Source organism: Cotesia glomerata, linkage group LG6 (assembly GCF_020080835.1).
Source record: "Cotesia glomerata isolate CgM1 linkage group LG6, MPM_Cglom_v2.3, whole genome shotgun sequence".
NCBI classification, from domain to species: Eukaryota; Metazoa; Arthropoda; class Insecta; order Hymenoptera; family Braconidae; genus Cotesia; species Cotesia glomerata.
The window spans coordinates 3,462,776-3,477,684 of NC_058163.1; the positions used below are offsets into that span (position 1 = coordinate 3,462,776).

A 14,909-nucleotide genomic window follows, 5' to 3' on the forward strand; every position below is an offset into this window, starting at 1 on the left:
GCACAATATGCAATACTGCAATACCATCAACCATCCGCTATCCACCATCGCTAATCACTTTTTTTTATTAATTATTGTTTGCTTTCAGTTTTCCCGATGGCCAATTAAATTGTCGACGTCTTTTGCAACCGATTCTAATTAAGTTAATTATACCGAGGCTTGAACTGGATAAATATTTATGGGCTTTGATAAATTTAGTACTTGTTTTGATCATCCAGGTGTCTTTCATTTTTAGATTAACATTACATTGATCTTAATTTTAATTTTAATTTCAATTTTAATTGTTTTTATCTAATTTAAATTAATTATCATAAAAGATAGTAAGGAGAAATTTAATGGTACTTTGCTAGTTTCTGATTAGTTTTTGATTTTATTTTAATACTAGGTCAAGAAAATTATTTAATATTTAGTTTTTTTTAAAATTGAATTTTGAATATTTTTGGTCGGTATTATTGTAATTAATCACTAGTCTTTAGTATTCCACAAAATAAAAAAATTAACTTGAATTAAGTAAATAATTTTGAAGAATTTCATCTTCTTAATTTGAGGAGAAAAAATTCTTAAACTAAGAAATTTTTATTGATTTAAGTAAATTTTATTTAATTCCGGGATTTTTTATCTTGATTCAAGACAATGCAACTCTTTAAAATTATTTTCTTGGCTCAAGAATTTTTTTCTTAATTCAAGTTAATTTTTTTTTTTTTCAGTGTATATAATTGGTATTTAACATTTTTGAATTACTGATAAAACAGTATTTAATAATTATTTTTTCCTGTCACTTAATACTTAGTATTTTCTAAATAGTATTGAGGGTTTTCCAATGAGTATTTAGTAGTTTTCAATTAATGTTTGATGTTCTCAAATTAACAAAAGAAGAATGTTTTATCTATAACTTTACGTATTAAGATTTTAATATTTAGTATTTTTTAATTAGTATTTAGTATTTTTTAAAAAATATTCAATTTTCTTCAATTGTAGTTTAGGAAGTTATATACTGTTCAATACGCTCCAATTAGTGTTTGATTTTCTATGATTACTAACCAACAATATTTAATAACTAATTTTTCAAAATCAAATTTTAATATTTAGTATTTTCTAGCAACTACTGAAGAAGTATTTAATAATAAGTTTTCCGTATTCAAAATCTAACATTGAGAATTTTTTAATTAATATTTAGTATTATCCAAATAGTATTTAGTATTTTTCAATTGAAAACAAAAGATAATAAATAAAAACTCAGTTTTAGAACTGAATTTGAATATTTAGTATTTTCTAGTAATTTGTCTAATAAAAAGTATTTATTACCTAATTTTCTAGATTCAACTTTCATACTAAGCATTTTCCAATTAGTATTTAGTATTTTCCAATTGGCATTTAATATTTTCTTATTGATATTTAATGTTCTCCAATTAATAACATAAGATATTCAAATACTTATTTTTTCAAAACTAAATTTTAATATTTAGTATTTTCCAATAATTCACCTCATAAAGAAGTATTTAATACCTAATTTTCTGTATTCAACTTTCATACTGAGCATTTTCCAATTGGTATTTAGTATTTTCTTATTGATATTTAATGTTCTTCAATTAATAATGAAAGATACTTTAATACTTACTTTTCCAAAACCAAATTTCAATATTTAGTATATTCCAATTAGTATTTATTATTTTCTAATAATTTATCTAACAAAAAAGTGTTTAATACCAAATTTTCTGTATTTAATTTTCATACTTAGAATTTTCCAACCAGTATTTAGTATTTTTAGTAGATTTCATAAAAATCTAACTATTACAGCCGTCCTCATGGCGCAACTTTTAAAAAATTTAGTCATTTTCTGACTCTGTTTGTCGAGCTGAGTCAGAAAATATATATAGTTCAAAAGTTTATATATATATATATATATATATTTATACGATATAACGCAGCTTGTCAGCACGATAGCGTTCTCAATTTATATCCGATTGTTCTCAAACTCAACATGCTTTATCTATCGATAAATACCGAGGTTAAGTTCAAAGATGAGCTTAATCGGTCGAGTAGTTTGGAAATGACAGGATTTTAAAATTTTGAAAATCGTAAAAATTGATGTTTACACTACTTTAACTTGATGTCTGAAGGACTAGTAGTAAGATATCTTATGTGTTTGAGTACATTTTTCAAAGACATTATCAAACAAATACATTTGCACCAAATAATTATAATACGCGGATCAAAAGCACGGATTGGAGTTTTGGATATATTTACAAATAATCCACTCATAGGTGATTTCCGTTTCGAAATTGATGAAACATCGTTCATAAAACTTGTTCCGATAACATTAGGGACCTATGATTTTCCTTTATTACCAAATATAATAATCGAAATAGATTCTGAAGATGATGAATAACGATCGAGATACACATTTAATTTACGAAAATTTAATTGTTGTTAGATATCTGAGTAAATAAAATAAAAGAAAATAAATCAATAATAAGCGAGATAATTTTTTATTATCATATATGTTTTATCAGTATTATTTTATAACATTAGTTCATATTGAATTTTATTTTATGTAGTTTTTATCATTTCGATTCTAAATATTTTCTAAAATTGAAAATATTATATTTTTTTGTCCATTTGATGTCGGTTTGATTACTTCTTATAAGTTGCGAGAGAGAAGTTATGAAATCTACTTCCATTTCGGCTGCCGAATGGCCTTTTTTTTAGTTAGTATTTAATATTTTCCAATTAGTATGAAGTATTTTCTTATTGGTATTTAATGTTCTCCAATTAATAACAAAAGATAATTAAATATTCCCTTTTTCAAAACCAAATTTCAATATTTAGTAATTTCTAATTAGTATTTATTATTTTCCTGATTTAAAAGTATTTAATACCTAATTTACCATATTTAATTTTCATATTTAGCATGTTCCAATTAGTATTTTTTTATTAGTATTTAATAATTTCCATTTAATAACACGAGATACTTTAATATTTTCTTTCCCAGAACCAAATTTCAATATTAATTATTTTCAAATTAGTATTTAGTATTTTCCAATTGATATTTAGTATTTTCCAAGAATTTATCTAATAAAAAAGTGTTTTATACATAATTTTCCGTATTTAATTTCTACATTTAGGATTTTTCAATCAATATTTAGTATTTTCCAATAATTGACCTACTAAAAAAGTATTAAATACCCGATTTTCTGTATTAAAACTTTAATACTCATAATTTGCCAATTAATATTAAGTACTTTCCTAAAATCAACTAATTTTTGACACCTGTACTAAAATTTTACATCAAAGCAGCTAAAAAACTACAACAACTACTATCCAATAATCCTTAAAAAAAACCTTCTAAAACAAAACAAGTAGGTTTATATTAAGAGCAGGTGGAGGATTGCGTGGGCGCCTGGCCGGTCAACGACCGGTGAACAAGGACGCTGCAAGGACATTACAGACGGTGGGTAGTCTTGCATTTAAGTTATTTTTATTTCAACGAGTTTGGATAAATATTTATAGACTTATATTTATCCAAAGGGCGATGCCTTTTTTCGGCAAAATATCATCACTGACCGGGAGGTGGAAGAAAGGCCGGCAGGGGTCAAATTACAACTTTAAATCAACAAAACAACATAAAAAGTGAAGATTAGAGGATACTCACGTTTACAATGGCCTTTGTAAGCTACTGGAATAGCGCGGCCTGCGCGACAAGCCGCTAGACGCAGATGACATGCACTCTTGTAAGTATTACCGTCGGCGCCGCAAACTGGTCTGCTGGCCATCGGCTGGAGCGACTGCTTCTGCTCCAGGATTCCACCCAAAGAGGACTGCGGGCACTTACGCGCACACTTAACGCAGTGCGGGCTCAGATTCTGGTCCAGGAGGCAGCTTCGGCCCTGTCCGCAGTGCACCCGCGTACACGAACCTGCTCGACACTTTTTACGTTATTATTCACGCTGGTCAGTTCTCTTCTAAGGTACAAGCACCGATTATTGACAGAGGGACAATTATTGACACTATATTATAGATAATTACAGAAGACTTTAATAATAATTATATTTTTTATGGAAATATAATTAAGAGAATAAGGAAAATTTTGTCTCCGGTTTATTTATAAGATAAAGTACCCACACAGAAAAAAAAGTTCACTTGAGCCAAGAAAATATTTTTCTTTCTAATTATTTTCTTGAGCGAAAAAAAAATTTTTTTTTTACAAGAAATTTCACTTATTCCAACAAAATTAATTCTCTTGCTTTAAGAAATACGTATCTTGATCCAAGAAAATTTATTTAAGTCAAGAAAATCTTGTTGTTTTGAGAAAATTCAGCCTCGAAGCTCCAAAAAATTTAGTTCTTGATAGAAGTAAATTTTCTTGTCTTGAGAAAATTTCTCTCTTGCTCCAAAAAATTAAATATAAAGATAGAAGTAAATTTTCATTAATATTTTCATTGATTATCATGTCAAATGGGAAGATCAAGTAATATTTCATCATTTTTTTTTTCATTCAATATGTATAATTGCACGCTAAAATAATATAAAATGGGTATCAAATATTCAAGAGAAAAATTTTCTCAAGGTAAGAAAATTTTTTCCTCAGCTAAAGTAGGTGGCGCTGCTTCCCTAAAGTATCTAAAAATCTTGATCAAATATAAAAATTTATTGTATCAAGTATTTATGATAATTTGAATTAAGAAAAAATTACTTCCATCAAGAATAGAATTTCAAGAAAAATTTTTATTTCGGCCAACACAACCTCGGTCTTCCTTCAGGCATCCGAAAATTTTCTTGAGCCAAGAATTTTGTTCTCCAGTCAAGAAATTTTTCTTTCTGTGCATTAGTTGAACAAGCCCGAGTCGAAATTTAAGTCGTAGATTCAACGTTTTAAACGTTCAAATCGTAAATTCGACGTATTGAACGTTGAAAACGTAAGTTCAACGTATTGGACGTTGAAATCGTAATTTGAACGTATTGAACGTAAAAAATATAGATTCAACTGTTTTAAAAAAAATATATGATCCAATTATATTTTTTTTAAAACAGTTGAATCTATATTTTTTACGTTCAATACGTTCAAATTACGATTTCAACGTCCAATACGTTGAACTTACGTTTTCAACGTTCAATACGTCGAATTTACGATTTGAACGTTTAAAACGTTGAATCTACGACTTAAATTTCGACTCGGGAGATTCAAAGTAAAACCTATTTGACCCTACTTTTAATATATAAAGATGTAATTTTAATTATTAGTTATTTTTTAATTATTAGTTCAAATTAGTGATTTTAATAAAAATATAAACAATTTTGAATTGATTGAAGCGCAAAATAACAAAGATAATTAAATGTTTATATTTTGACAGCGTTTTTAAGATAGACTATCAAAGGAGTAGTAGTTGAACAATCAATTCTGACTAACCGCAGTAGTTGAACACTTCGGGAGCAGTAGTTGAACTAATAAAATATATGGCAATAGGCACACCAAAAATTTTCAACGTTTTATTGAAATATCCAAAGAATTATAACATATTATTGATTAATATTAAAAATAATACTGTGAATATTTAATATGTTCATTTAAAAATGAGAAATATTTGTATTTAATTTTTTAATAACATTTTTTATGAATGACAAAGCAAATTTTCAATTATAAATCAAAAAAACTCAATTCAAAACGTTCAATAATTTTTAACTACACTAATTTTTAGCTATAAAACTTATTTAATTTGCAGTAATTAATACAAATCACAATGCTGATCACTAGTCTATAAACCTATTAGAGATTAGAGTGCTGTTAAAATTATACGGCCCCAGCTTGTTCAAGTTCTGGGTACCGATTTGAAAATTTGGAGGTAAAGTTAGACGCTAAAATTTAATATAAAAATTATAGTTTATGTCTTTGCAAAAATATATATTATTTAGAAAAAACTATTTCATTAGGTAGTACAATTTTTAACTTCCCGCTAAGAAAATCGGGAAGTTATTGTTTTCACCCCGTTTTACGAAAATCGAGTTTTCATCGAATCTCGACGTTTCGAGGTCCTAGAAAGCTTCCCTGACTATTCCCGCGATGGTGTCTGTATGTCTGTGTGTATGCGTGCGTGCGTGCGTGCGTGCGTGCGTGTGTGTGTGTGTGTGTGTGTGTGTGTGTGGATGTATGTAAACTTCTCATAACTTTTAAACCGCTTGACCGATTTGATCGCGGTCGGTGCCATTCGAAAGGGCTTGACCAAACTTAGATTTTCAGTATACTTTGAAACGATTCGGACCGGTAGATTTTAAGAAATCACAAAAAAACTACAAAAAAAAATTTTTTCAAATGGGATTTTTTTGGAATAACTTTTAAACGGCTTTACCGATCAATTTCAAAAACTAATCAGCTCTTAACATCAAAAAACCACGTCGATCGCTGCCAGTCAGGTCAAAATCGGTTGATTCGTTCGTGAGTTATCGTTGACGAAAGAAAACCGAAAAAAGTGTTTTTTCGGAATTACTCTGAAATTTTCCGTTTTATAAATTTAAACTTGGGAATTCTTCATGAAGCTTAAAAAACTGCGTCGAATGCCACCAACCGCGTGAAAATCGGTTTATTCATTCAAAAGTTATTTCGATTTGAAAATTCAAAAAATAGAGTTTTATCAAACGTTTATCACACTTTTGAGCTCGAAGAGCTCAAAAGCATACAAAATCTATTTTTTGAGCTCGGAGAGCTCAAAATAACACACAAATTGTATTTATGAGCTCGAAGAGCTCAAAAACGTCACAAGTGCAATTTCAAGCGTTTAGGTATAGAATTGGCGGGAAGTTGCAGGGATGGCCTTCAGGGTCAACCGTTTTCCTAATTTTTTTTACTTAAAATGATATACCGTTTTTTTTTACTGATTGTTCGGTTTACGGTTTAGAACCTTTTTCATGAAAAAAATAGCATCTATCGACTATTCTCGACATGTCAACTTTTAAGTTAAAAAAAATATAGTTGTTTTGATTTATAATTGAAAAAACTTTCAGAAATCAATTACTGTACCATTGAATAATTATAAAATGCGCATATTACTCATAATAAATATACGGATTTTGTATTACAATAATTCAAAAAGTCTGTTCAAGTACTGGTCCCATTTTTATGTGTTCAACTACTGGGTACTTTACCTTCTAAATAGATTAGAATTTTGCAATAAACAAAATTTGTTTATTTATTTATTTTGTTTTGTAAATGTCAATTTGTTTATATGTAAAAAATTAATTTTTATAATTAAGAGACTAAGAAACATTTTTAACGGGTATATCTTTATCCTAAATTGGGTTTGATATTTTTTCAGCGATAGTCATTTATAATTTAAATAATTGAGAGAGTAAGAAAAATTTTGCGACGAGCATATTATCATTTTTAAAGGAATTTTTCTAGTTTAATTTGGTATCATCAGAAAGGTCTTGATAAAAATTAGTGCCTTTTGGTTTTATATATTTTTTAGTAGTCAATTTTTTATGTCAAGTTTTTGGAGGAGTTGTTAATAGTTTTTTGGTTCTATAAATTTATTCCTTCACATTTATCTATTAAATTATTTTTAATTGATCCTGTGATAGCACTACTATTTTTAAAATTTATTTAAAAATTCCCCAAATTATCTATAGTGTCTTAAATATCAAAAAATTATTGAGCTAAAATTAAATGAATAATTGAGCTAATATTAAAATAAAATTCTACCTTAATTTTAAATATGTCAACAAATTGAAGTCCTCCTTATATATTTAAGTGTCAATAATCGGTGCTTTTATCTTACTTAATTTATTCTTTTTTTTTTTTACTTCCAAGAATAAGCAGAAAAAATAGTAAATTTTTTTGATGAACTTGGCACGGATTGAGAAAAAGCTCCGGTCCAGAAATACCCGCAGTTAAATAAGTTAAAAGCAAAAAGTAAGGAGAAGTGAAGCAGTCCGGAAATAGGAGGTGTAAAAAAAGTGTTTAGTTGATGGAAATGTGATAACTTACTTTGACAGTAGCCGTGGTAAGCGACAGTAAGCTCGTGACTAGCTTTTTTGCAAGCGTGTTTTTTAAGGCGACATAGACTTCTGTAACTTCTGCCGTCGGTGCCGCATACGGGACCATTAGAGCCACCGCGTGGTGTTTTACACTCTGGACTACACACGCATCGAGGTCTACCACGTCGCACCACACATTTTTTTCCCTCCTCGCATTGGACTTGTGCGCAGCTTTCTAAAAACAATTTATTGTTTAAATATTAATTATTAGTTCAATTTTAATTTTTATTCAGCATAAAATTATACTTTTTTTTCTAAAAATATACCGGAAGTATTATTTAGATTTACAAAAAAAAAATAATAAGATAAGTCACTATGTGACTGCCGTGACTTGTGAACTATAAATAAATAAAATTTTGCTTTATTAAATAATTACTTTTGTTAAATTGCACTGTACTTCCTTAAATATTGACGTTTTTAAAGATATAAGCTCATCCCGATGTTACACTCATCAAGAGCTTTCATTTGAGTACCCACATGCATTTTTGATATATTTGTCATATATACATATATATATAATATATATAAATATATGAAAAATTGATGTGGGTGCTCCAATGAAAGGTCTCGATGAATGTAATGTTAGGGTGAGCTTATATCGTTAAAAATGTCAATAGTTCATAAGATATTTGTTAAATTGCACTGTACTTTCTTAAATATTGACGTTTTTTAAGATATAAGCTCATCTCGATGTTACACTCATCAAGAGCTTTCATTTGAGTACCCACATGCATTTTTGATATATTTTTCATATATACATATCTACAATATATATAAATATATCAAATATATGAAAAATTGATGGGGGTACTCAAATGAAAGGTCTCGATGAGTGTAATGTCAGGGTGAGTTTATATCGTTAAAAATGTCAATAGTTCACAAGATGTTTGTTAAAATGCTATGTACCTTTTTAACTATCGTCATTTTTAAAGATACAAACCCATCCTGATGTTACACTCTTCAAGAGCTTTCATTTGAGTACCCACATGCATTGTGACATATTTTTCATATATATAATACATATATATAATATATATAAATATATAAAATATATGAAAAATTGATGTGAGTACTCAAATGAAAGGTCTCGATGAGTGTCATTTCGGGATGAGCTTATATCTTTAAAAATGTCGATAGTTCACAAGATATAAGGTCATTTCTTAATTATGTATCTAGAGATAGAGTATTTTCAAATGCAGCCTAAATATTTATTATAATAAATTGACTATCGGTGAGAACGATATGAAATCTTATAAAGGCACAAATTCAAGTCAAGACCTTTGCAATGACACTAAATTTTACTAAAAAAACCGATTTTATCATTTGACTATCCTGGTCACAAAATTTTTTTTATTCTTTTAATAATATAGATTAATATTGCAATTTTTGTTTTTTTTTTTTTTTTTTTTTCAAACATTAAAACAATCAAGCACATAAAATTCAAGCGATTTATATTTTTAATAAAGAAATTGAAAGAAAATTTTCTTTTAATTTTTAAATAAAGAAAGTTTCAAAAATTTATTTCAATATTTCAATCAAAAAACTAGAAGTTTTTTTTCAAATTTTTAAATAAACAAATTGTATAAAAACTTTTCATTAAAAAAATCACATTTTTTTAATAAAAAAAAAAAGTAGAAAATTTTCTTTTAAATTTTTTAATAAAAAAATAAAAAAAAAATACTTTTTTATGAACAAATTTCTATTGAAATTATTTAATAAAAATTTTAATGAAAAAAATTAAAAATTTTTTCAATAAAATTCTATAAAATTTTTTTTTAATTAAAAAACTATAAATTTTGTTTTTTATATTCTTAATTCAAAAAAATTTTTACCAAAAAAACGAACAAATTTATTAATAAAAAAAAATTTTTCTTAGTTTTCTAATAAAAAAATTAAAAACTTAAAAAAATTCAAAAAAACGCAACTAGAAATAAAATTAAAAAAAGAGTCTTACTTATGGTTACTTAAAAAAAAAAAAAAAAAAAAATAGTATAATTACCCCTACAAGGACGACAATGAACCCCGCCACCGAGTACTCGCCAAAAAAACAAACTTCCGCTGTCGAGATCCTCTTCGGAGTATGCGGTCGCTGCGGCTGCATTTGACGCACAGCACTCTTCACGTGTAACACCTTGGGACAATAACTCCTTGCACTTACTATTGCTTATCGAGCTCCAGCAAATGCCGCCTGGAATTTAAAACAAACAATTACTGAAAAATAATCAAAAATGAATTTGTAATTATTAATTAGAGTGAAGAAGACTAGAAGGGCAGTACCGTAAAAAGAACCCGGGATTGTCAAAACCGACACCTGCAGACCGGAAAAAACCCCCAGACCAGAACAGAATAAGAACCACTAAAGAAAGAAGCAACTTGCAAAAGAGAAAAAGGCCCCGGTGTAATCGAGGAACCAGTTTACGGGTCAGCGCCCGTCGGTCCTCCGATGCGCTCAGTTAACGCTCAACACTTTTCCGAAAACTTGAAAATTTACCTCTAAATACTTTCGCGGCTGGAACCATTTACAATTTCACAGATCTAACTTCAGCGCACTGATAGAGAGATTTGTTAATATTTAATAAGCTTTATTAACTGTTAATAAATGATTTTTTAACATCATAGGATTTAATAAATATTTATTAACAGTTAATAAATTATTTATTAAATACGATTTATTAACAGTTAATAAATTATTTATTAAATACGATTTATTAACAGTTAATAAGTAATTTATTAAGTACAATTTATTAACTGTTAATAAATATTTATTAATGGTTAATGAATATTTGTTAACTGTTAACAAATATTTATTTAAAATAAAAAGCAAAATTAGCTATTTTCTTTTGACACCTTTTATGACCTTATAGCTGGAATACATGATAATAATTCAATTCACTAAATAAATTAACGTTTTTAATATTTAAAAATATTAAAGATAAATATGAGCTGTGATAGAATTTGGTATTTTACAATAAACATTATTATAATGTAATATAATTAATGCAAATAATTTATAAAGATGATTTTTGTTTATAAGCAATCTTAATATTATATGACATTGCAAGCGAAACAAATTCACTAAACAAAATATTTATTAACTGTTAATAAATAATTGTTAACTATTTATAAATACTTATTAATTATTAATAAATTTACTTTCCTCCCAAATAAATATTTATTGAATGTTAAAAAATATTTAATAAATTAAATAATTGTCTTCGAATAAATTAAATTATTAATAGTTAATAAATTCTTCTATCAGTGTTATTGTTACAATTATTTAAATTCTTGAAAATTTTAAAAACTTTTTTTTTCAGCTGAAAAAATAAAATTTTTAAATTTTTTGTAAATGTCAATGCACTGATAGAAAGATTTATTTATATTTAATAAGCTTTATTAACTGTTGATAAATGATTTTTTAACATCATAGGATTTAATAAATATTTATTAACAGTTAATAAATTATTTATTAACAGTTAATAAATTATTTATTAAATACGATTTATTAAATGTTAATAAATATTTGTTAACAAATAACAAATATTTATTAACAGTTAATAAGTAATTTATTAAGTACAATTTATTAACTGTTAATAAATATTTATTAATGGTCAATGAATATTTGTTAATTGTTAACAAATATTTATTTAAAATAAAAAGCAAAAATAGCAATTTCTTTTTGACACTTTTTATAACTCTATAGCTGGAATACATGATAATAATTCAATTCACTAAATAAATTAACGTTTTTAATATTTAAAAATATTAAAGATAAATATGAGCTGTGATAGAATTTGGTATTTTACAATAAACATTATTATAATGTAATATAATTAATGCAAATAATTTATAAAGATGATTTTTGTTTATAAGCAATCTTAATATTATATGACATTGCAAGCGAAACAAATTCACTAAACAAAATATTTATTAACTGTTAATAAATAATTGTTAACTATTAATAAATACTTATTAATTATTAATAAATTTACTTTCCTCCCAAATAAATATTTATTGAATGTGAAAAAATATTTATCAAAATTTAATAAATTAAATAATTGTCTTCAAATGAATTAAATTATAATCAGTTAATAAATCTTTCTATTGTTGCAGAAATTTTTAAGATTTTTTATCATCTAATTTTTGTAATTTATCTATTAAATTTTATTAGTGAAATAGAAAGTAGGAAAACTACACTATTAAAAATAATGTGACAGGATTTAATTTTTTTTATATATTAGCACTTGAATTTCGATTTAAATAAAAAAATATAAATTAAATGCACGTTTTCAATGAAACTATTTTGAATAATTTTTTGATTTTTTTTATTAGTTAAATTAGAGCTGAAATAATATTTTTTTAAAATTATACTCATGGGTCATTCTATATGGGTCAGAAGTTTTCTTTTATCATATAACGAAGTTTTACCAAAGAAAAATAAACAAAAAAATTTTTTTTCAAAAGATATCTAAATTCAAAATTTCGCGATTTTTCCGGTTTTTCAATTTGTTTTTTTTTGTAATATCTCGAACGCTATCTCGAATTATGAATACAGAAAAGGCTTTTTGTTTGTTTAAAAGGGAATACTTGGAGCTATTTGAAAAATAATATTTTGGAAAAAAATTTTGAAAAACGCCAAATTTGTCAAATTTTGTATTTTTTTAAATCGTCAAAAATGACGATCGACATTTAAATTTTTACTAAATTATTTTTTGTATAATACCTTGTACAAATGTTATTGTACTGATTATTGATCTTCAAAAATCCTGAAATTTTTAAAACGGTGTTTTTTTTTTTTTTTTCAAAAATATGAATTTTTGAATTTCAAAAAAATTTTTTTTTCTTTTTTTACAACTTTTAAATAAGATAAAATTATTCATATACATAGTATTGTAATTTTGAGCATTAAAAAATTAAATTTCAATTTTTTTTTATTTTCTTGGACATAATCTTAGTCATCCTTAACGCATGTTATAAATAGTATAAACAATTTGAAATTTTTCATATTGAATATTTTCCTCAGTAGTAAACTCCGATAACGAAGTGTATTATTTTAACGAGTTAAATATTCAAACATACAGACGGTAACGAATAAATCATAAGAATTCTATTTTTATAATTGCTCTATTAGATTTAAACTATGTCACATCTTGACTTGTTTATGCATTACAATTTTCTGAATTCTTTTATTTTATAAAAACTAGGTAAATATGTTGAGCTGAAAATTTTTTAGGTCAACTTTGAAAAATTTTTTTTTTCATTACAAATTTCTTTTTGTATTATTTTTTATTTTTTTAAAGTTTCAATACGAAAAAAACTGCTAATTAATAAAGAATTATTATTTTTTCAGGTTTTACGTACTTAATATTACTGTTTATAATAAGTACACTATATATTAATTTAAATCATTTTCCGCGCGAAAATTTACATTTTTTGTGTCTTACCGATTTAATAAAAAATCAACAGCGTGAATTTTTCTTTCAAAAATTTAAAATAAAAATAAATAAAATATCGAACGATAAAAAAATTTATATAGACATAAAAGTTGAAGTATATAATTATGCATAAATATATTCAACAGTATAAAATTATATACTAATTGTCATATAATTTCTCACAATTTTGCCAGACCGAAATCAAAGTTAACATAATTATATTAAATTATATAAGAAAAAACAAATCATATAATTTTCTGTGTACTTGTATTAAACAAGATAAAATCATACATTTATATAAAAATATATTTCACAATATAAAATTATATAACAATTTCGATGTAATTATTTAGTTATATAAAAATATATTCGATAATATAAAATTATATAATAATTTTCAAATGATTTTAAATAATTTCACTAATCTGAAGTAAAGCTTATATAAATACACATTATAATATAAAATTATATAGAAATTTTCATGCAATTTTACGGAACTTCTTAAAGTGAAATTAAAATTTGTAAAATTCTATAAAATTATATGATACAAAAAAATTTATAATTATATTGAACAAGATAAAATATATAGTTGTATAAAAATATATAATTATATAATAATTTTACATAGCTTCACTAATCTGGAGTAAAAGCTTATAAAATTACATATAAAGATATCAAATTATATAGACAAACAAATCATATAATTCCCTTAAAAAAATATATTAAACAATATAAAATTATATAGAAATTTTCATGTAATTTTACAGAATTTCCCAAAACTGAAATCAAAGTTTCTATAATTCTATAAAATTATATGATACAAAAAAAAATTATAGAATTTTTTATGTAATTATATTGAACAAGATAAAATCATTTATATAAAAATATATTTGACAATATAAAATTATATAATAATTTTCAAATGATTTTATATAATTTCACTAATCTGAAGTAAAAGCTTATATAATTACATATGAAATTATACGATACAAAAAAAATCATAGAATTTTTTATGTGATTATATTGAACAAGATAAAATTATATAGTTATAAAAAAATTATACAAGACAAAACAAATCATATAATTTTCGGTGTAATTATATTAAACAAAATTAAATCATTTAGTTATATAAAAATATATTTGATAATATAAAATTATATAATAATTTTCAAATGATTTGACATAATTTCACTAATTTGAAGTAAAAGCATATAATTTCATATTATAATAAAAAATTATATAGAAATTTTTATATAATTTTATAGAACATAAAAAAAATTCAAAGTTTTTAAAATTCTATAAAATTATATTAGACAAAAAAATGATAAAAATTTTTTTTAATACAAAATTACCTAAAATAAAAAATTTAGAGACTTTTTAAATCTAAATTTTTAAAAAGAGGTTGAAACAATTATTTCCATAAAAAATAAAATTTTTTCCTACTATATG

The 14,909-nt window shown here is 24.6% G+C and overlaps 1 protein-coding gene across 3 annotated transcripts in view; it reads right to left on the minus strand.

Annotated features, from left to right (window-relative positions):
- LOC123266529 (follistatin-A) overlaps positions 1-14,909 on the minus strand; it is a 39,899-nt gene that overhangs the window by 12,699 nt on the left and 12,291 nt on the right. For 2 of the 3 annotated variants that reach the window (XM_044730820.1, XM_044730819.1), the window contains exons 2-4: positions 10,028-10,216; positions 7,979-8,203; positions 3,653-3,916 (exon numbers count right to left, since the gene is read on the minus strand). In XM_044730820.1, coding sequence (XP_044586755.1) covers positions 3,653-3,916; positions 7,979-8,203; positions 10,028-10,216 — 678 coding nt within the window. The remainder of the gene's footprint in view (positions 1-3,652; positions 3,917-7,978; positions 8,204-10,027; positions 10,217-14,909) is intronic. The other variant, XM_044730821.1, reaches the window with a different exon arrangement.